At 45.0% G+C, this 22,517-nt stretch overlaps 1 protein-coding gene across 4 annotated transcripts in view; it reads right to left on the bottom strand.

Annotated features, from left to right (window-relative positions):
- Positions 1 to 22,517, bottom strand: part of atp11c (ATPase phospholipid transporting 11C (ATP11C blood group)) — a 73,109-nt gene that overhangs the window by 24,049 nt on the left and 26,543 nt on the right. For all 4 annotated transcript variants that reach the window (XM_080416507.1, XM_080416508.1, XM_080416509.1 and 1 more), the window contains exons 4-12: positions 12,588 to 12,668; positions 10,323 to 10,433; positions 9,723 to 9,851; positions 8,533 to 8,621; positions 7,734 to 7,787; positions 6,500 to 6,564; positions 6,024 to 6,105; positions 4,661 to 4,811; positions 223 to 420 (exon numbers count right to left, since the gene is read on the bottom strand). In XM_080416507.1, the coding sequence (XP_080272633.1) occupies positions 223 to 420; positions 4,661 to 4,811; positions 6,024 to 6,105; positions 6,500 to 6,564; positions 7,734 to 7,787; positions 8,533 to 8,621; positions 9,723 to 9,851; positions 10,323 to 10,433; positions 12,588 to 12,668 (960 nt within the window). The remainder of the gene's footprint in view (positions 1 to 222; positions 421 to 4,660; positions 4,812 to 6,023; positions 6,106 to 6,499; positions 6,565 to 7,733; positions 7,788 to 8,532; positions 8,622 to 9,722; positions 9,852 to 10,322; positions 10,434 to 12,587; positions 12,669 to 22,517) is intronic.

The raw sequence follows: 22,517 nt of genomic DNA, 5'->3' as shown, positions 1-22,517 counted from the left end.
TATAAGTCAACATGTAATAGCGAATACATATGACACACAGTTTGATCATTTTACCTTTCACAGGAATTTGACCAGAGTAGTGATTAACTGACAATGGAGAAGGGAGGAAAATCGTACTAAAACGATTGTCCAGTTTGGATTTGTAAATGCTATTGCTACACCATTTCTACATTCCGTACTATTCAAAACGGACGAAAGTTTTACGCCAGCCTTCTCTCTAACCTGCCCAAGCTCCTCGTTGAGGTCTGAGGTGTTGACTAGCGCCCCCTCCTGGATCTCGGGGTCAAAGAAGTCTCTGTCCCAGGCGATGAAGAAGGAGCCCAGGAACTTCTGCATTTCCACCGTCACGTACATGGATACAGGGATGATGAAGTTGAACAGCACCATGAAGGACAGGAAGTCGGTGAACATCTTCAGATACTGTCAGGGAAAAAAGGGATAAATGTAAGGAGACATCTCTTAAACATTTTTTATTGATTTTTTTTAAGATTGAATGCTTTATTAGTCAGAAATGTAAACAGCACGTGGTACATTCAGACATTAAGGCTAAAAGGATAACACAAAAAAAGGGTTCTGGGGACTTGTTTCCATTGTGATCCTATGTATTCAATTCATCAACATACAAACAACAAATTTACACAATAATACATGTCAACAACAAATACAAAACACTGTATGTACAAAGGAGAAAAAGGAAATCCTGTGGCAGTGAATGACACCTCCTTTCGATGGGAATTTACCTCCCCTTGTGGTCTCCTGATAGATGTTTTTTCAGGCCAATTTAGAAAGAAACCAGAGATGCACATCCTTTAATGGATGGTGTCAGGGCATTAAATTACAAGGCCCTCTGTCAGGCTACAGGTGACATCAGCTACCAGGAATTTGTATGCCATAGGCTTTCAAAATAGGGACATTTTCATAATTTTTAGAATCTGGAGAAAGACGATCCTGCTTGTATCTCGTCACTTCATTGACGAATGCAACTCTATATTCAAAGTGAGATTTCACATTTATATTCTATATTCACATTTTCACAACCTATTCATTTGTGAACCTCGTACTACAGTACGTAGCCATGGGTGAGAACCTAATTTTGTCTGTTTTGCAAGATATTTTATTAACCACTTAAAGTAATACTAGGTAACTTTTTCAACAAAACTAAAGTTAAATTGTATATCTTTTGTGAGTGGCAAAAGTTTCACAACACCATGAATTTCACCCCCGAAAGCCTTTTATACATACATTTTCAATTGAACGGTGATAGGGGTGTCTTTCCCGCGAAAATGACGTCATGTAGCCGGAAAACGGAAGCGGAAATGCACCGGTTTCCTGTTTGGCCAGGAACTACCGCACCGGTTTCCTGTTTGGCCAGGAATTACCGCGCTAATAACAAAAGGGAAACTCACGCTGATTTTAAGAGATTGTAGGATTTGAAGGTCGAAAAACAACAGAAAAAGAAAACACAGCTCACGGTAACTAAAGCTCCACTGGCTAAGAGAAACGATCCACAGATCGTATAAAACAATTAAAAGAACGCTTTTTGAAACGCTTCCGTCTTCCGGTGAAAACAAATGGAATTCTGGGTAACAGAGGAATTAATAAACGGCCTGCAGTGACGGTAATGACCAGCAGAGGCTGCTAAAAATCGTTATTTGTGGACCTGCACTGTATAACTTTAAATACTAAAATAGCATACTTGTGGATCTGCTATTCTTGAAATTTCTGAACATTTATGAAAATGTCTGACAATGTTCACCTACAGTATGTTAGCTAAATATGCCTTCGAACTTTGCACTAGTAAATATTAATAGAACTGTATTACATTAATAAGCCCGATTTATGCTTCGTTGCATGCCGGTGTCTCGCACCGAAGATGGCCGCTCTACAAGCTCACGACACGTCACAGCACGCGATGTGCAACTGACCTCACAGCTCATCCATTTTGTATTGTACCAGTGTAGTATAGAATTGGAATGTATGGTGTGTGTGTGGTGTGTTAAATGTCAAGGAAGGAAAATATATATCATAATGTATATCGAGTAGGTCAATTGGTAACAACCTAATTTGTAGCATGTGTTTAATTTGTGTACCTTGTGTTCTCACGGAAAAAGACTGTCCCAAGAAATGGAGGGACCTGCGGGATCGATATGCAAGGGAGAGGAAGGAGGCAGGTGAAACTATGACCAGTGGCAGCGCTGCCAGCCACAGGAGACCTTGGTATTTTGCAGCTATTATTTTTGGACCCTTTTATTTCATCAAGGCCAACACACTCTAATATGCCACAGCAAAGGGAGGTTCAGCGGGGGAGAGAGAGAGAAGCTGGAGGTCAGAATGTTAAAGGAAAGAGGGATGGAGATGGATGCTGAGGATGTGCACACAATGGAGAGTGAGGGTGTGCAAGACAGTGAGAGAGAGAATGAGATTGAGAGGGCAGATGAAAGTGAGAGGGAGAGAGAGAGAGGCTGGGGAGTGTTGAGAGAAAGAGAGAGGGCAAATGAGAGTGTGCCTGAGGGGCTGGGTGTTGGTGGTGAGGTGGGCGGGAGGAGGGAGGGAGGGAAGAGCAGAGGTCTTCAGCAACTTTGAAGCAAATCTGATGGTGGCCTTGGAAAACACTGCAACTCCTTATTCTACGCCTCCTCCTACTACTGCTGATAATGATAAGGACAAGCTTGTTTTTGCTCAGCCTTCTGCTAGTTCCTATGCGACTGCATGGACACATCAGACAAAAAGGCAACTGTTGTATTTCAGATCCACTGGCTCATAATAAGGCTGGGTTTCCATGCAAGTATGCAATGGTTACAATAGATCTGTTAATTCTCATCTCTGCCAAGCCGAAGGCCAGGGACGGGCATTATGTTACGCGTGTGTGTGTGTGTGTGTGTGTGTGTGTGTGTGTGTGTGTGTGTGTGTGTGTGTGTGTGTGTGTGTGTGTGTGTGTGTGTGTGTGTGTGTGTGAATCCAGGGGTAATCTCGCAAACAGCTGGCTCTATCGATGTCATACTTTTTTGCAAACGCTGCCAGTAGGTACAACGAAGACATTGCATCCCAATGTTTTCAAATCGGCCTCATGGTAGTGCTATACTAGGCCAGCTTATGTTTTGGCCTATAACTCTTGAACCGCTATCTATTTACAATAAAATAAAATAAACTAAACAAAAAAAAACTGCTATCTCCACATTGAGGTTCATAGAAAAACATAATGATCTAGGCCAGGTTATTAATACATTGCATCAGGTGTGTGCCCATCTTCTGAAATCATATCACAGTATTAATACTGCTAGCTGGTCGCACATTTTCAGTTTTTCTCAGCAGAAAATCAGTCAGTCTTATTTGCTCCAATTACACTGGCACTATCATCTTATGTACAATGACTGTGAATACTAAATTCCTACACATTCTTACATAATTGATATCTGCTGCAATGTGATGTCTATTTGCACAGGAAACTGAGGCACTCTGCTTTTATCTTTCCGAGTACACACCTTATGTATATTTGATATCATTTTGTTTTGATATTGTTTTTCTCCTCCCTCTATTCTTATTATTATTTAATGTAACTGTGATTTGTGGATAGCTTGTACAAAAATTATTTCACCCACTCTTACATCTGTGATGTGACAAATAAAGTGAAGCCAAGTTGATTACACATTACAAATATTATAGCTCATATGCATCATGGCATTCTGACATTTACTTTTGAATAGCTAATGTAATTATATTAATTAATACTACAGGGAAAGTATTTCACCCAATTTCCATGCCTATAGCAAGCATATGGTGCAATAATGAGGTTCTTACACCAGTGTGCTGTCAATGCACCAAGACTCCAGCGAAGGAGTCACGTGACAAAAAGAACAGATCTACAAGCTTAGGTCGCACTCATTCAGCGCAGCACTGCATTTTACCATGTTACATATTTCACGCAATTAAATATATATATATATATATATTGTATATCCAAACGTTTTCCAAAACATTAGATTAATTCCAAACTTTGTCCACGCCTGGAAAAGTTTTTCCAGGAATTTCATTACCATGGGAACCCCGATACTGGTTTTATTAATGCATGGTGCTCTGATATAATATTGTAATCAACATTTGGTCTGTTCATACTGTTGTTTCCACAGGGCCAGACGGCCGAAGGAGACTGTGTTTTCGCCCATGTCCGTTTGCCTGTGAACAGCTAATCTCCGGCACTGCTGGACAGATCAGCGTGAAACTTTGAACGCACAATAATAATAACAACATTCTCAAGCACCTGAAATTAAGGAAATAGCTTGCCGTTTCCTGGCACACAACAAAATTAAAATGTTCAAAAAACTATTTTCAGCACTTGGGACAGTGACTATAGTGTCATCCTCATAAGAGGGATTGAGCGCACCTAGGTAGACCAAGACACGTGCATTCATGGTTTACCATGCCAGCAACATTGTTCCACCAACCCCTTTCCCTTACACTTTAGTATTGTAAATAAAATTATTTTAACTGCAAAGCAAACAAGTCAGAGTCCATATGGAAGATTATGGAGGTTCCTGAATGGACTTGATGTATGACTTGGTTGACCCGCATATGTTCACAGAGATACGTATGTGGAAACGGGGCCGTAAACCTAACCAAAGCATGTTAAAGCCAAACAAGTCAAGGTCAATTGTGTCCTCACCAGGTAAGTGTCTTTTTCTCTTTGAGTCTTGTGGTTGTACCCGGGCTCGTCCTGTCCAAGCTTGATCTCCCATACATACTTGAGTGTGGTGCACACCAGGGCCTTGCTCACCAAGATACAAAGGTAAACCAGCAGGAATGCATTGATGGATCTGGGGAGAGAAATATCACACATTGCGATAGGTCAGTGCCATAGGAGACACGGTTTCTTTTCATTGTCTGGCTCTGCAGGAGGCTAACTGTATAAGAGGGCCGGTCTGTGTGTCTGTGTGTCTGTGTGTCAGGAGGAGCAACTTGCCATTGGGCCAAAGTAGTACGTCCACAAATTTCTTTCACACGTTTAATACTTTTCTTTTCTTAAATACTAGACCGATGACCGCGATGCCCGTATAGGGGAATGCATGCCCCACCAGTTATGCAGTATCCGTTCAACCCGCTGTCAGAGTACACGTTATCAGAGTACTTAGTGCAGTGCCCATTATAGTACTACTTGGTGGCCAGTCTATGACGTCGGAAGTCGGAACTTTAACATCATACAGGCATAAAACTGACACAGACAGACGGACAGATAGTTACAGAGAACTCCATATGGGCATAAAAGGGACACACAGAGTCAGGCAGAGTTCTATTGTGCACGCCCGCCACGTATATCGAGGTCTGAGAGTCTGGGACGCACGCACACCGTTGGATGCAGAGATCCACATGATTAGATTTTTTATCTCTTAACTCATTGAGTGCCCAAATTATTTCTGGCTATTTCTGGCCAGTGCGATTTTTATTTTTTTATTTTTTCAAAGTAAAAAAAAAGTGCCTTGGCTGCGAGATACAGCCTTTTTCAGCTATAAGTTAAACAAGGAGTGGATGGAGCTGCAAATCTTCAGATAATGATATCTTGGGTTCTGAACAAAACATTTATTTATTTATTTTTACTATTTTTTTCAAAAACACGTGAAACACGTGATTGGCACGTTGCACCATAGCGGTAAAACACGTGAAACACGTGATTGGCACGTTGCACCATAGCGGTAAAACACGTGAAACACGTGAATGGCACGTTGCACCATAGCGGTAAAACACGTGAAACACGTGATTGGCACGTTGCACCATAGCGGTAAAACACGTGAAACACGTGAATGGCACTCAATGAGTTAAAAGGAGTAGTTCACCCAAAAAAAAAAAAAAAAACTAAAATCTGATGAACGGTCAACAAATTATAGGCTTAGGAATGCGACAATAATTAAAAAAATCTCCATGAATTCAATGCTTCATGGGGTGTGTAATTGACAGAAAATACGATTTTTGTTGGGGTCGGTCAACTACTCCTTTAAACATACAGTATGGAACGGCTTTCCCTTTCCACTTACTTCTCCACAACGGAGCGTTTCTGGGACTTGCCCTGGTAGTTGAGAGCCATCTTGGTTTCCATGCCAGTGTAAACGGCCACCGCTTGAGGAAGGAGAGGCAGAGAATCAGCAGAGGAATGAACACTTTGCTCTTGTTGAGATATAATATGATGAACCAATCAGCAGCATCAAAGCATCCGTGGAGTTAACCCATTAAAACCGGGAACGTATACTGTGTAACCACTTAAAACCATTATTTCATACTTTGGCTATTCAAAAATAGCAGATACACAAGCTCATAGCGTGGCACCGAGTGCCGAGCTATGAGCTTGTAGATCTGCTATTTTAGAAAAATCTTGAAAATGTATGCAAATCCGTGAATATATATCATATATAGCAACATAATTCTTTTTCAGAAAATTGTTAGGATTTAGAAGACTTTTTGTAGAATCTGAACCTCAGGCCTTAATGGGTTAAGCTTTAACCCTTTGACTCACCACAGATCCTCTGAGTGTTCTTCAAGGTCGCCCCTTTCAGGAGCAAGTTCTCTGGACCCAAAGACCTGAACAATCACATCGACAAAACAAGTCAACTGTGCTGCTTTCTTGTCCACATGGGGTACTAGGGTCACCCCTACTTATATTCAACTGGCATCATTTCAGGCCAGCTGGCATCGACTAAATAGCCATGTGGAAATAGATATACAGTACGTCGTGGGTGTACATTTGGTATCAATGTTCTTAGAGAAGGACATGGCGACGTCTTTTATATTATAGTCGTTAGAGAGCAGTCAATGACAAATGCCTTGGGGGAACACTTTGGAAGCCAGGGGCTGAAGTCATGCCAGGCTGGCATTACTTTAACCACTTAAATCCTCAGCATCCTTATTGTGGGGAAGGCTTACGCAGGAAAATAGCAGCTCACAGCGTGTCGCAGAGCTTGTCGATCGGCTATTTTTAGCGAAGGCTTTCCCCACAATAACAGAAAACACACTAGTATGGAGCCCTGAGGTACACCGGTCAAGCATATAGGGTTTTGTTTTTTGTTTTTCGCATTTTTTTCACCCGGTGCCAATTTCCTAAGTGATCCTGGGCGCTACACCAGCCCTACACCAGCGCTACACCAGTCCCCCACAGCCTAGGGAGGCCAGGGCCGAGCTCATGCTTCCTTCAATGCATGAGAGCCAACTGACCTCCTTGTCACCTGACAGGGGAGAGTTTCCCTGGTTGTACGTAGCGCGTGGAAGGAACACGTTATTCCAACCAGTTCCCTTCCCCTCCATCAGGCGCCCCGGCTGTCATGGGGGAGGCGGTATAGCGACCATACATATGGCGGTATACATGTTTTTGTGAGGGTATTAACTACCCTAGGAGACACGGGGAGAACATGCAAACTCCACACAGAGTAGGCCCTTTCGCCAACCCCACCTAGGGTATGGGCGCTGATCACGCGGAGGAGAAGACACGCCCCCAGCGCCCACAGCGTCCCCGGCGGGAATCGAACCCAGGACCTTCTAGCTGTGAGGCGACAGCACTACCGACTGCGCCACCGTGCCCCCCAAGCATATAGGGTTTAAGTGGTTAATGCTTGTTTGGAGTTATGGGACATTCAAATGATTTGACGGTAATGCAAAGGTAAGAGAGGGCTTAAGCGACAGCGCTTATATTCATTTTTTGGGGGGGGGGGGGGGTTGCTCATGGTATGTGTATGTGGGTAAAAAAATGCGCTCACCTCACTGCAGGCTCCCGGCCATCACTGTATGTGATGTGCATACGGCCCACAAATCTGCAACACAAATGAAATTCATATGGCCATGATTACCTCAGAACATAATTGTTACAAACACAATGCTGGCTGGAGTCTTTATAGATTATTATATTTCACTGAACCCCGAGGTATTAAAAGTCAAGCTATGAAAGATTTATTCAAGTGCATTAAGCCTATAAGCACCCATCAATGCACCTGCATTAAATGAGGTGGCTATCACAGCACCATCTGCCCATCACCAGGACCTTACAGGAGGGTGCATGGATTAGCAGGCAGCTGGTTGGCCAGCAGAATGCTGCCAATAACCCGATCTGTGTTATTGGCTGAAAAGGCAGCATCTGGTGCAGTGACTATGTTTAGCACATCTCAAAACACCACACTGATGTGTGGTGAATGGTAATGCAGGGCTCCTTGCCTATAGGGGGAGCCAAAGACTTTCTGCGCATCGAGCCCCAATAACATGAAGGAGTGAATAAACTCTCCTGAAGCGTCCCAGCTATGACTGTCCCACTCCCAACTGAACTTTCCCTTCATTTCCTGGGAAGCGTCTCAGGCACAGCGAGAGTGAGCTAAAATAAATATGATATGGCTTGCTGACAGCTCTACACTTAACAGTGAAGATGTTAACAGAGTCTGCAGGGAGATTTTTTTTCTTCCAAATCGTCAGTTGATTTACTCCTACGTATAACAAACGAAGGCCACTAAAAGCATGCGCCGTGCTTTTAGTGTCAGGACCCAGAGGGCCAGCGGGACGAGTGCCTACTTGTAGAGGTCGGGCTGCGGCTGTTCACACTCGATGGTGGCGCTGAGAGACTCCAGATCCTTCTCTGCATCTGGCACCGTGTAGTGAGTCTGGAAAAAGGCAGGAGACTTTCAGAGTGAGACAAGTGCGACTGCTGACAGGCTGGTGTCGGGTGGTCAGGTGCTGGTGCAATTTGGCTAATATGCAAGCAAAGGTAACAATTATTGAAAACTATGCTCACACATACACTGTAGTAATCCCACAAATAATAAACATTCCCAGTTTCCCACACAACAACACACTGTTCAGGGACTACAGTCAGATGTAATTATTAGGAAACGTATTGACTATGTCACAAGAAAAACAAGTACCGGTATATTCATTCAGCACCAACTACAAAAATAACCACCACTGTTGGAGAAAACAAATCATATTGGAAACTTTGTTTTTGATTTAAGGAGAATTTATGACATTGTGTACTTGTCATAAAGTGTGTATGTGTTTTTGTAGCTTTTTTATGGTCTAGCTGCACAACAAATGTCACCTTGTGAGATAATAAAATGTACCTGTAAGCTCAAATCCATTAGAGTTCTCAGTTTCAGCCCGAGCCTGTCTGGGTCTCGTCAGGCTTGGCCTGAAACTGAGAACTCAAGTGGCTGCTAACTTTAAAAAAATCCTAATACTAAAACTAATACTGATACTAGAGCAAGCACTGAGTGAATGTTTCGAGTAGACAAACAAGGTCTAACACTGCGTTCAAATAGCGGCGACAAAGCAACGTCATATTCGAAAGGACACCAGCAATGTGAAGCTACAAAGTAACTGACGTCCAACACTTGGGTGTCAGTTTGTCGCTGCATGACAGGCATGACACTACAAAAACACACTGTGCTCCAATGACGCAGTGAAGCGTCAATCATTCATATGTTTTTGCTTCACCGTTTGCACTCCCTTCTCTCCCCCCACAACTCCTGATCTGTCCGGTAAATGAATGAAAACTTTTTGCTTTTCTGTGAACACAGCAAAACATAGCAAAAACGTAATATGCCAATCAGCATGAGAAGCAGCTCATTCAGCAGAAGCAAGAATGGAACAGAGCTGAGAATGTTTTGTGTGTGCGTGGCTGTGTGCATGTGTGTGCGTGGCTGTGTGCATGTGTGCGTGTGGCTGTGTGCATGTGTAGCCCGCAGTCATCCAAGGAGTGAAGCTACCTTGTGGTTAGACTCTCCGTCCAGGCTGGCGGTGGTTACAAAGCAGGTGTCATCGTCCCTGCTGGACTGCAGCAGGATCAGATCACAGGGAAAGGTCTCATCCTCCTTCACCTCCAACACATCTCCAACCTGGCAGCAGGGACCACAGATCGGGGTCAAAATCACCCCTTCAATCCACATCGTTTTCAAGTGTACAGTAGTATCGGGACAACAACGCAGGTGGTGAGTTTTGGCCATACAGAGCCACGAGTAAGAGAGAGATTGGTTTTGGAATATGTTAAATATCATAACCCGAATCAATAATTAAAATGCAAATACTATTTCAGTACAAGTGCAAGAGATTAAAGACCTTCCATCCATAAGAAATAGTCCTCTCCAGACACACCACCAAACAGTTCAAACAAGCGTACACACACACACACACACACACACACACACACACACACACACACACACACACACACACACACACACACACACACACACACACACACACACACACACACACACACACACACACACACACACACACACACACACACACCCCTCCTTTCTGTACTGACATTTCATTCCAGGGGATTTGGCTGAGCAAGGCCATACCTTGATCTTCTCGCTCTCCTTTTTCGTTCTCCGGCCGTCCTCCAGCACCTCTGTCACCAGGTACTTATTCACCTCGTTGTCCGCCTTGTGCCGCAGCCAGTCCTCATACCCCTGGGAGACCGGATATGGAGAAGGGGGGAGAGAGAGAGAGGGAGGGATCGTAGCGTGTCAGAATCACAGTGCCTCCGTTGAGCCAAGTGTCATAAACACTCGGTGACATTGGTGCACGGACATATCGATGTACCAACGTACAAACAAAGACACATGTAGGCCTTTGCAGGCCAGCATAGTGTAGAATGAGTTAATGAGATCCTGTGGTACGCACGCAACACAGTGAAAGTGAGGTCATCATTAGACAGCAGACAATGCATCCGTGTATATATGACACCTTCAGAATTGTGCAGCTGAGTGCAACGTTCAGGCAGCATGGAATAAAGTACATTTGCACCAGCGGTGGCACATACTGGCGTAGGGGGGACAGACCCTCCGATTCAGTGCAACACAAGCACACTGGACGTGGGGTCACACAATGGGGACCGTACACTTCAGAATTCTATTACTGTGTGCATTGAGGCAGCATTGCAGACACCACCAGCTGCAAGAAAGGGTATGATGGGTTCCCGTCAGTGTATTGGAACAGCACACCGCCAGACACTTATACTTAAGGTGGGGGGGGGGCTTGGACATAAATCCTAACGCTTCCTAAAGCGGTACGGAGAGCACAAGCAACTGTGTGTAGGGGTAGGGGGGCTTATGAGACATGAGGTGAAAGATGGAGAGTGCAGAGAGAGAGAGAGAGGGAGAGAGAGAAAGATGCCAAAGCAGAGTTGGAGCCAGGGAGAGAGGGGGGGGGGGGGTAGAGACGGGTGGAAGGAGAGAGAAAGTTGAGGGATGTGGAGTGACAATGCCAGGTGCATGGAGAGGAGAGGAGAGGAGAGGAGAGGAGAGGAGAGGAGAGGAGAGGAGAGGAGAGGAGAGGAGAGGAGAGGAGAGGAGAGGAGAGGAGAGGAGAGGAGAGGAGAGGAGAGGAATTCTGGGCATCATGGTGTAGTGCAACTTTTTCATGTGAAGGACCCCCAAAATTATACATATTTGGCTGCAGACCCCCATCTCATACTTTATGACAGTGACCATCAGAGTTAAACATGTTCACTTTAAAAAATATATATATTATATATATATTCTAAGATTTGCAGATCTGCAAGCTCATAGCACGGCACTCGGTGCCGCGCTATGAGCTTGTATATCTGCTATTTTTGAATAGCCAAAGTATGACATAATTGGTTAAAGTGGTTAAAATGATGTGACGCTATGTTAACTAATTTAAGCTGCCACCAAGGACCCCTGGGGGTCCCCGGACCCCACTTTGAGAACCAATGGTGTAGTGTAGCACCGTGTTGACCTGACTGGAAGCAGAGGCAGGCATGCAGAGCGCCCTGGCCTGCGTTGTCCCACTTCAAAGCCAGGCTGAAGGCAGAGCGGCCGCTGCTAACAGCGTGTCCCATATACTTTTTTGGAAGGAAGTCCACCCGCTATTGTGCATTTCAAAGCCCCAGTATACTGGGCCAAAGCACAGAAAAGACAAAAAAAGCCAATTGTAAAACAATACATCTAAAGCCGGGATGCGGACTGGGAGGATAAGACCCCCCCACACACACACACACACACGCTTTCATCATTTGTCTCAATATAAAAAGACTCTCTCTCTCTCTCTCTCTCTCTCTCTGTGTCGTTGTTTGGTCACGTTCCCAGACAGTGTGTTCCCCTCTCTTCACTTAACCCATTCAATCCGGGAACGCATCTGCGTCATTTCACATTTCTGTGGGCTATTAAAAAAATAGCAGATATACAAGCTTGTAGCGCTGCAACGAGTGCTACGAGCTTGTGAATTTGCTTTTTTTGAAAAATCGTGAAAATGTGTGCAAATCTTTGAATAATGTATTTTTGTAAGCGAACATTTGTAAAATATTTAGTTCCAGGGACCTCCAGAAGCAAAGGTTTGAGTTACAAATGTTCGCTTTAAAAATATATATATTCAAAGATTTGCACAAAATGTTCAAGAGTGCTGCTGTTTATTTTTAAATAGCCATAATTATAAAATAATGGTTACACAGATGCGTTCCCGGTTTTAACGGGTTAAGGGAAGTTTAGGAATAGAGACGATGATGATGAAACAGAAGGAGAGACAGAGATGCGGAAACGTAACACGAGCGTTTGCAATATACACTGGTTGGTTGCTCAGCCTTAAGAAGACGTTGTTCTTACCTGCTTGATGGCGGTTACTGTGATTACAAAAAACAATGGTAGGCCACTGGTGACTGGGCTGGTGGGGGTGTCCACTATCACCTGTGGGAAGCAAGAGGAAAGTTCAATATTAGGCATGTAAACGATTCACTGAACTCATGTAACTATTCGAATCACGATACGATTTTTCACGATTTTTTAAAACACACAATTATTTTCCAGACAAATGACAAATGAACTCTTACAAAGATCCTGTATTTCCTTCTCTCTTTTTGTACGTGCCCTCTGCTTTTTGCATCGCGATAATTTTTTTATTAAATCGATTTAAATTGTCACCAGTTTGAATCGATTTTAATTGATTTACGGATTACATGCCTACCCGATTCCCATAACTTGAGTATTACCGATCCGATACCAGTGTATAATTTAAACAAATCTAGGGCAGTGGTTCTCAAAGTGAGGTCCACTCCAGGGACCATCTGGGTTCCTTGAGGGGGTTTCAAATGGACCCTTATAGGTCTGTAACTCTGAGAGCGTACGCATGGAACCAAATGAACCATTCAGTTATGGTGGTCCTTGAAATTAAAAGGTTTGATAACCACTGATCTAGGAACAAATAAAAATGCCATTAATAATTGTTAAAGTGCAGCTACAAGTTAGTAAAATTATAATGTAAATAGTACAGTTAGAGTATAACACAGTCATGCAACATCAACTTTACTGAAGCATTCAAAATATGACCGTAAATGAAACATCATCATGTGGCATAGACTGAATGGCATAGACTGAATACCGATACAACTCTAGTAAACAAAATTGAATGATACGAGGCCTTTCCTCTAAAGCGGATTTCTGTGCACGTACAGTACAGAGTGTCCCCACCATACAGTAATATCTGGAGTGTTAATTCTAAATCTCTGGATTAATACTATGTATTGTACAGTGTGGCACATGGCAGAGTGTGGTGGGTGTTGTTCAGCAGGCGGGGCCTCCACTTCTCCTTAACTACAGGGTGTAGCCTGTATAAATGATACGTTGCGTGTGTGTGTGTGTGTGTGTGTGTGTGTGTGTGTGTGTGTGTGTGTGTGTGTGTGTGTGTGTGTGTGTGTGTGTGTGTGTGTGTGTGTGGACGGCAGGAAAGGAGGGAGGGGAGCTCACGATTTCTGGACCGAGGACCATCTAATCAAAGGGAGCCAGGGTGTGTTTTAATCTGCAGGCATGAGGGGGAGGGGCAATGCTGCGTTTTTCTGCCAAGGTACGAGCCGAGCAGGTCCTCGCCTCCCACTGAGAGGCCTCGGCACAAACGCACGGCCAGGCCAGCAACGCATGCCGGAGCTGAGTGGAGGAATCTGGTGGTGTGTGCGTGTGCGTGTGTGTGTGTGTGTGTGTGTGTGTGTGTGTGTGTGTTTGTGTGTGTGCGTGCGTGTAATCGTAGTGTGGAAAGTCCTGCAGCACGATTAATGATGTATTTTTTTGTTTTTGTTTTTTTGGAGTAGCCAATTATTTTATACCCCTTTTTCTCCCCAAATTAGTCGGTATGCCAACTGATTCCTCCCCACAGACATTTCTGTGTTGTGTCACTGCTGTCGTATCTGACTCACCTGGCAGTGAGGAGCCCCCACCAGGAGGACGTAGACTAGAGCCTTCGTTCTACTCCTCCCGCCCAACACTCCCCGCTGACAGGTGCCGCCCCAGCCCGTAGGAGTACGGTGCAATGACCAATATCACCCTCCCCGCCCGGCTTCCCTCCCCCCGAACACGGGCATATTGTGTTCGTGCAGACGCTCGACAAAGCCGGATGCACCGCGGTGGGCAGGGACTTTACTATTGCGCCACCCGAGCGCCGATTACTGTGTTTTGACCGATATTTTGTGAAAAAAAGAAAAGAAGTTCCTATATGAAAACATTTAACTTATAATAAAGAAAACAAAACATAAAATAATAACATTTGTGCCTATAATGACATGCCCAAAAGTGACACCGATGTCGCTATAAAGTCAAATAATGGCTGATAAATCGGCCAAACCGATTGGTCAGGCTCTAGTCTATTGTGTTATACATGTCTCTCTCTTTCTCTCTCTAATGGCTGAGAGAAAAACCATGCCGGGTGACCAGGTAATCTCAAAAATCCTGCTCAGGGGTACCACATGACCACCAGAGGCCCCGGGAAAATGTACAAACAGTCCTGTGTGTACTTTAAAGCCATCAGATGATGGATTACCCAAGCAACAAGCATGAGGACGTGTTACAGTGTCCACGTTCTACCCATGCGTCTACAGCAGGGCAGGAATTTCCAGACGGCCACAATGGCCACGGCCGTCGTTGCCCCTCTGTTTGGCCGTGTGGCCCTCGAAAAAAAATAGATGCCCCGCGGCCACAGTGGCCTTGATGCCCTGCCTGCACTGCCCCACATGATTTCACCGTTTTCTCATCAGCGCCATTTTCTGTCAATATGGTTTTTAGGCACCAGTTGTGTGGTTGAGATTCTAAATTATAATAATCTTATTGGACAACATGAAGTGAAATGTCGCTGCGCGTGACAGGGGGAGAGAGGGAGCTAGAGAGAGAGGGAGACGAGACAAAGACGAGAGACAGATGCTGTTTGTTTAACCTTTAACGTTACTTAAGTGATTCTTTTTTAACAAGACAGACATTTTGACTGTACCTGCGTCACGAGTCCACAAAAGTGACATCATGTTCAAGCTGGAGCGAGCTGTCCAGTAGCTCCGCTTTGCCGAACTAAATTATTATGCGATTTGTATCCACCAAAAATGGCTGTCTAACATGCCAAAAAAAAAAAGTGCAGCAAGGTTCCAACACGTCCAATTGACTTACAACGTCTTTGCAGCAACAATCGTGGAGCATTTCACAAGCGAAGGTAATCCACAACAAAACATCTCTGAACTAGAAAAAGGGTTCCTCGGAGCACAGGTCTCCGCCAGGTCAGGTAGGTTATTGTGGGCCAGCAATGTTCGGAATCCCCAAACAGGATGGAATATGAAAAATCGGACGGAACCTTCTTGATCACTTGACTATAGAGATAATATGTACCGATTTGCATAATGTTTGGACAACATTTCTAGGAGTAATATAAAAAGAAAGTTCAGCAAATCCGTCCCCCTGGTGGCGCTATAATAAGGCAATGTTAAAGGGTGGCATTTGTTCCTCTACATAGCGCGAATGTGCGTGCAAAGTTTCACCGCAATCGGATGCAGCATTCATGATTTGTGGCATTTTGTTCAAAACGGATCAATCTTGATCACATGACTATAGAGTCATGTGATCGCATTCATGAGCCTATAATTTGATGACCGGCGAAGTCTCTAGTAGGATACTCTTAGGACACTTTTTGAGTCTCCTACCGGAGACCCCGCGTCATCAAATTATTGGCTTAGGAATGCGACAAAAACAAAGAAATCTCCATGAATTCAAGGCTTCGTGGGGTGTGTAATTGATTGAAAATAAGTAAATTTTTTGTGAACTACTCCTTTAAGTTAAAATCATTGTTTTATTTGATGGCCTTCGTGCTCTGGTATTTGGCCTTAGTTTGTGCCCTCAAAGAATTTACAACACCAAGGGCCAATTCCAGGCCTGGTCTGCACACGCGGTATCCCTTTCTCACATACCTACAGCTCGTTAGCAGTCTGACCGTGAGCGGTGGAACCTGTCAAGAGTACACATGTGTCTACACACGCTGCATCCCTTTCTCACATACCTACTATACGGCTTGTTGGCATTCTGACCGTGAGCGCTAGAACCTGTCAGGGAGACGACACCGGGGCCGAGAGCGGCTGATTCATTTGAGAAGAGAATGTTTTCCCTCCACCTGTGCTCTGACTGAGAATGAGATAAACCCGCTGAGCGGCATCCTCTGTATGAAATAGCGCACAAGCGCAGTGGTTCCCAAGCAGTGGGTCGGGACCCATGTTTGGGTCGCAGACCCATTTTTATGGGTTGTGAGTTAATATCCCCTTTTTTTGTTTCCTATTTATTTATTTTTTTTAATAATACATTATTTTTCCAAGGAATTTCATTAACAAAATAAAAAAAGAAATCAAAGATTCCATCAATAAAAAAATAAAATGTAAAAGTTTGGGAACCACTGAAATAGCACATACACTTTTAAATAAGTGAACATTTGGCAAAATAGGCAATCTACAACAATCGCCTAGGCTACAAGTAGATCTACAAGCTCAAAGTGCAACACATTATAAAGCAGCGATCGGCAAAGAGATTCGGTGAAAAGGGGAAAAAAAGGAGCAGGCCAAGAACAGACCCCCGGTAAACCCCGGTCAACAAAGTATATAGAGTTTAAGTGTTTTTTTAAAAAAAAACGTTATGTGCACAAGCACATGTAGACGCACAGGGAATGTGCACAGTGCACACGTGCACTCTCTGGCACTCGTGTAGCGCGTGGGGCTGCTACTACTAGCCTGTGGGAGCTTTAGTGTGATTACAATTAACCGGGGGATAAATCAATTAGAAGGCAGAGATGGACTAGTGCACATCGAGCGGTCAGGAGGAATGCACGATCAGGAGGAAATAGGGAGCGAGTGTGTGGGAGCTGCATCTAATTCTGAAGTTGTAGTAGTAGGCTACTCCCCATAGACAACAGAGGGGGGGGGGGGTTACTAACAGCCCTACAGATGCTACCCGACGTCTCAATAAAACACCAGGAGTACAACTAAGAAGGTGTGCCTGTGTATGTGGAGAAGGGGGGAGTGGGTGATGCTGATGTTTTTTGCTGGAATTAGCTCCCATGATAAGGCTGTGTAATCCTCAGGCTTCCCACTTTCAGCCGGCCCCCCCGGTCCGGCTAGAGTTGTTCCGATACCGATACCTGTATCGGAATAGCTGCCAATACTGCCTAAAATGCTGGTGTCGGCGAGTATGCCAGTCTGTGCCAATCAGATACCACCACGTAATTTATCCCATGATGATATGTAATTTACAGAAATATTTTGAATGCTTCCGTTTGATGTTGCACGACTGTTCTATACCCTTACTGTACTATTTACATTATTATTTTACTAACTTAACACATTGAATGCCAAAAACGGTCCGGACCGTTTTTGAGGGTCCAAACGAGAAGTGCCGAAAACGGTCCGGACCGTTTTTGACCCAATTCTATTTTTATACATGTGGGCCACGTGGGGCGCTAAAACGAAACTTTGACATCACCCAAGGAGTTTCTGAGAAGAAGAGGCTGGATCTGGCTCCATGTAAAAAATCCTTCCGGTCGGCGTTTTCAATGTTATCTCCTTGATTAAAAGCTTAATATCTCCATTTCTTTTTAATGTGGTGGAAACGAGCCGTTTTCGATCGGCGATCACGCTGCAATGGAGGGTCGCGTTGGAAATATTATTGTTCCAGGCGTTAGTCGGGACCCTCCGCCGTCTCGCACGCACGCTTTGTTTACATGCACTTCCTCGTCGGGGCTTCTCACAGCACGAAATGTATAACGCAAGTGGATGGAAGAAATGCTGGCACTCAACGTATAATATTTTAATAAACCTCTGGCACCCAATGTGTTAAAGCTGCACTTTAATAATTATTGATGGATTTTTTTTTTATATTCCTAGATCATGGTTCTCAAACCTTTTAATTTCAAGGGCCACCATAACTCAGAGTGTACAAATGGAACCATTACGGGTCCATTTGTACACTCTCAGAGAGTTGAAAGAGCTGTAATGGAGCCACATGGAACCCCCTCAAAGAACCGTGAGGGTCCCTGGACCCCACTTTGAGAACCACTGTCCTAGATTCGTTTAAATCACACACTGGTATCGACCGTTGCACAAGCTGTGGGTATCGGAATCGGTATCGGGAAGAAAAGAATGCTATCGGTACATCTCTCTAGCCTGGGCCACCGCAAGACAGAGCATCCTCTCTCTGAGCGCTCCGAGGTGGAGGAGGTTGAGGAATGATGGTGCAGCACTTTATTCTTTCCGATCTAATGAAATTGATAACATAGCCCCAGCACCCACACCCCCACCAGCACACACACACACACACACACACACAAATAGACACCTTTTTGCAGAGGTAGCTGGGTTGCAGGCCAGACAATTACAGAAATTAATAGAGTGACTGCGGGGGAAAGCGCCGAGGACGACGTGTCCCCCGTGACACGTAGCCAAGTGGCCAAGGCCTCCCGTCCTGGGCTGACCACACTGCTGCAGAGTGGCCACTCCTCCGTCCAGCGCTCGCTCGGTTTGCATGGGCCGACTCCACCATCATCATCATCGTGCCCACTCGGGCTAATGGCTAAGGACTTTTCAAAGGCAACCAATCGCGTGCCATCTGAAATCCAAACAACTGTCTTTTTTCTCCGTATGTATCCAGCCCCCGAATCCAAACCTCCAAGCCTCGTGGGCATTACTGCAGCACTGCACTGCACTTCAACTGAACTTCACGGGTCTGAGAGAATCTGAAATGTACGTCAAACCTTCGAGCGGGCTGCACAACCCGCCCCTCAGCTCGAATGTTTCCCCAAACATTACTCAATTCCAGTGGGCTTCATTTCCTCACCCCCTCCCCTGGATTACCCCATCATCACACCAGTCCTTCTCTGCAACCATTAATCAGACCCCTGCTGCCTCCACACCCCAAAACTGCCAGGCTAGTTTGTAAGAGCGCGCCATTCTCTGCGTCAAATCCAGAACTTTTTTCTCTTTTCTTTTTTTTTATCACAGCATGGTGTGTGTGTGTGTGTGTGGAGGGGGGGGGGGGGTGGCTGCGCTATAGATATGCCGGTGTGAGATGGAAGTTCCGATGCGTGCAGAGCCGAGCAGAACACAACATTTGAGTGGAGAGAAGTATGTCAGTGTGAGCGACAGACTCAAGTCCCTGAGGTCTTAGGGCAGGACTGGCAGACCCCCCCATGCTCGTCTTCAATCTCTCTCTCTCTCTCTCTCTTTCTCTCTCTCTACCCTGATCTACATCTCTCTTACCTCCCTCGTGTCACAGCCTCAACCTGCTTCCCTCCATCTCTCTCTCCCTCTCCATCGCCCCCGCTGCTCAGCAACCATTCGATCAGAACCCAGGCACAAAGCGGTTCTATTTATAGCCAGTGTGGTAGCTTTTTTTTCGCTCTCTCTCTCTTTTTTTTTATCAGCCCTGTGTCTATTTGTGGCGCTCAGAAGTACAGAGGGCTTCCTAGCTGCTGACGTCAGACGATGCAGCGCTGCAGATAGATGGAGGAAGGAAGGAAGGAAGGAATAGGAAGAGAGAGAGAGAGAAATGCAGAAAAGGGGGTGAGAGACAAAGGGATGGGGAGGGATATGCATGAGGTATTTTTGGGGGGGTGGGGTTGGGAGGGGGAGGGGAGGGGGGACATGTGCAGGAAGGGGGAAGTGAAAGGGTGTATTTTTGTCGCGGTCTGTGTGACGTGAAGAGCAGCCCCCTGTGATGAGTTTTCTGAGTACATCTGTGTGAATGTGTCTCTTTACCATGTGTGCGCCCCCCCCCCCCCCTCCTCTGCCTTCCCTCTGTGATATAATAGTGAACTGCATGGGAAAAAAACTGTGCGGTTGGTTAGGATAAGGAGCATCTCCCCAGAGGGTCCCGGATTAGTGGCGAGGTGCCAACCACATGACATCCTGGGTAAACACTGTCAGCAAACAAACATAGGAACACCCATTCGCCCACCTCCCCGTGACTCACAATGCTGAGCAGCACGCACACACACACACACACAGCATGCGTACTGCGTAAACGCTGCATGTTTGCTCCATGTGATCGCGTGTGCATGATCATGGACACATTAACATTAACATGTTAAATAGCTCTATAATTCACACAGTAATAATTGCTAGAGTGTCCCATAGTAATACATTGATCCCTCCAGCTCTTTAGTAAACTGAAAATACAGTTTCAGGTTGGGATACCAATTTCATCCAATCGGGAGACAACTCGTACAGGATGAACAAGTGAAATTGGAAGTGATGAAACAAAACAATGAGCAGACAAAATTGGAATTGGAACACTATAAAATTGACACTGATAAATGGGTTATTTCTCTTGATTGGATTAAGAGTTGATCGGGGCCCCGCCTGAAAATGTATTTTCTGTTTACCAAAGAGCTGGAGGGATAGGGAGATCCCTGTTACCGAACACACAGCTAACAGAAAATAGAGCTTTAACTTACAGCACCTTTAACTCTGCATTGGCCCGCAATATTTGTATTCACACACACACACACACACACACACACTGAACACTACAGAGTAAAAACTGACAATGAAACTGCTAACAGTCCAACAGTAAATACAGGTGGAAGCGAGGGACAGGGGAGAAATAGTCACTGCCATTGGTCGGCTATTGATTGTGGGGCTAAAATAATTACTTTGTGACAGTCCTGTCAACCCGGCTCCAGCCCAGGTTCAGGTTCCAGCAGAGTGAAGTGCAGCGCAGTCAGCGCCGGGGTTTCCTGTGGGAGCAGTTAAGACTGGAGAGACAGTCACTCAGCGAGCTCATTGAGTCTGGATGCTATCGGGCATCCCTCGTGACTGAGGCCAGCGGGCACCTACTTGCACTGTGGGCCTTAGCGGAGGTTACGGCTGCTGAGGGAGAGACTAGTTTCCATCACCGTGGGTTGAACAAGGCCAGGGCAGGGCAGACGGACAGATAAAGAAAATGACAGATGCAGGGCAACACTTTCTGTTCCCTGCTCCGTTCATGGCTGGAGAGGAGAGGAGAGGGGAGGTAATCTGCTAATATTGAGCAGGGGAGATAGATAAGCATGTCACCCCTGTGCCTTGTGTCAGACTTAGCAGCGCACTCACAGTTTCCAGGAACACACACACACACACACACACACACACACACACACACACACACACACCAGTCACAACACCGTATAAGGCCTAGGAATGGTGTGGCTGGACGTCACTGCGGGAATCACCGTTTCAGCTTACCAGTTGATGTCCAAAGCTATAAATGACGCCCGATACTTGTCGCTGTGTGACAGGGGGTGATGCGCTACAAAAAAGTAGAAGTTGAGCTGTTTTTTCAGCGCTCCAATGATGCAGGTTGAAGTGTCAGTCAATTTTGTTTTCGTTTCAGAATTTTTGTTTAATCATTCAACACTTAACCCTACCCTTTCCGTTTACACAACACTTCAACAGCGACTCAGCAGTAATGTAGCTAGCCAGTAACCACGCTTGGACATTTTGGAACTTTTGACGGCGATAGTGTGAACGCAGTAGGAGTTGTGTGCCAGTATTGAATGCCAAAATAGCCAATCTACAAGCACACACTGTAGATCTGCTATTTTCGGCACACAACACTTGTGTGCACCCAAGTATAAATCAGGCATTTACAATGGCCTCTCCACTAGTGTGCATTGCAGGCAGGGGTGTTTTAACCCATTAAGACCTAGAACTGTGTCATTTTTTTTTTTGAGATAAAAAGCATTATTTGACACTTTGGGCTATTAAAAAATAGCAGATATACAAGCTCATAGCGCGGCACCGAGTGCCACGCTACGAGCTTGTAGATCTGCTATTTTTGAAAAATCGTGAAAATGTGCGCAAATCTTTGAATATATATATTTTTAAAGCGAACATTTTTAACTCAAATCTTTGCTTCTGGGGGGTCCCTGGAACAAAATATTTTGATGGGGGTCCGTGGCCAAATATATATCATTTTGGGGTTCCTTCACATGAAAAAGATTGAGCATCACTGATATAGAAACATACGTTTTTCAGAATACTGAGATTTAGGAGACATGTAGAATCGCCTTCAGGTCTCAATGGGTTAAGGTACAATGTTGGCTGTTCAAATGTGCTGTGCCTATGCGGTAAATAAATAATGTTTATGGAGCAAGCTGTGCTGTTGGCATGAGCTGAACTCAACGGCAGATGTTCGTGTACGTACGTGTTATGACCTTTTGATCTTCAGATCATTGATGACAATGGTGAACAGCATCTGTGCCAATATTATTCCATA

This window comes from Gymnoscopelus braueri (genome assembly GCF_963280865.1).
Source record: "Gymnoscopelus braueri genome assembly, chromosome: 20".
NCBI classification, from domain to species: Eukaryota; Metazoa; Chordata; class Actinopteri; order Myctophiformes; family Myctophidae; genus Gymnoscopelus; species Gymnoscopelus braueri.
This window is presented reverse-complemented; position numbering and strand designations above follow the sequence as displayed.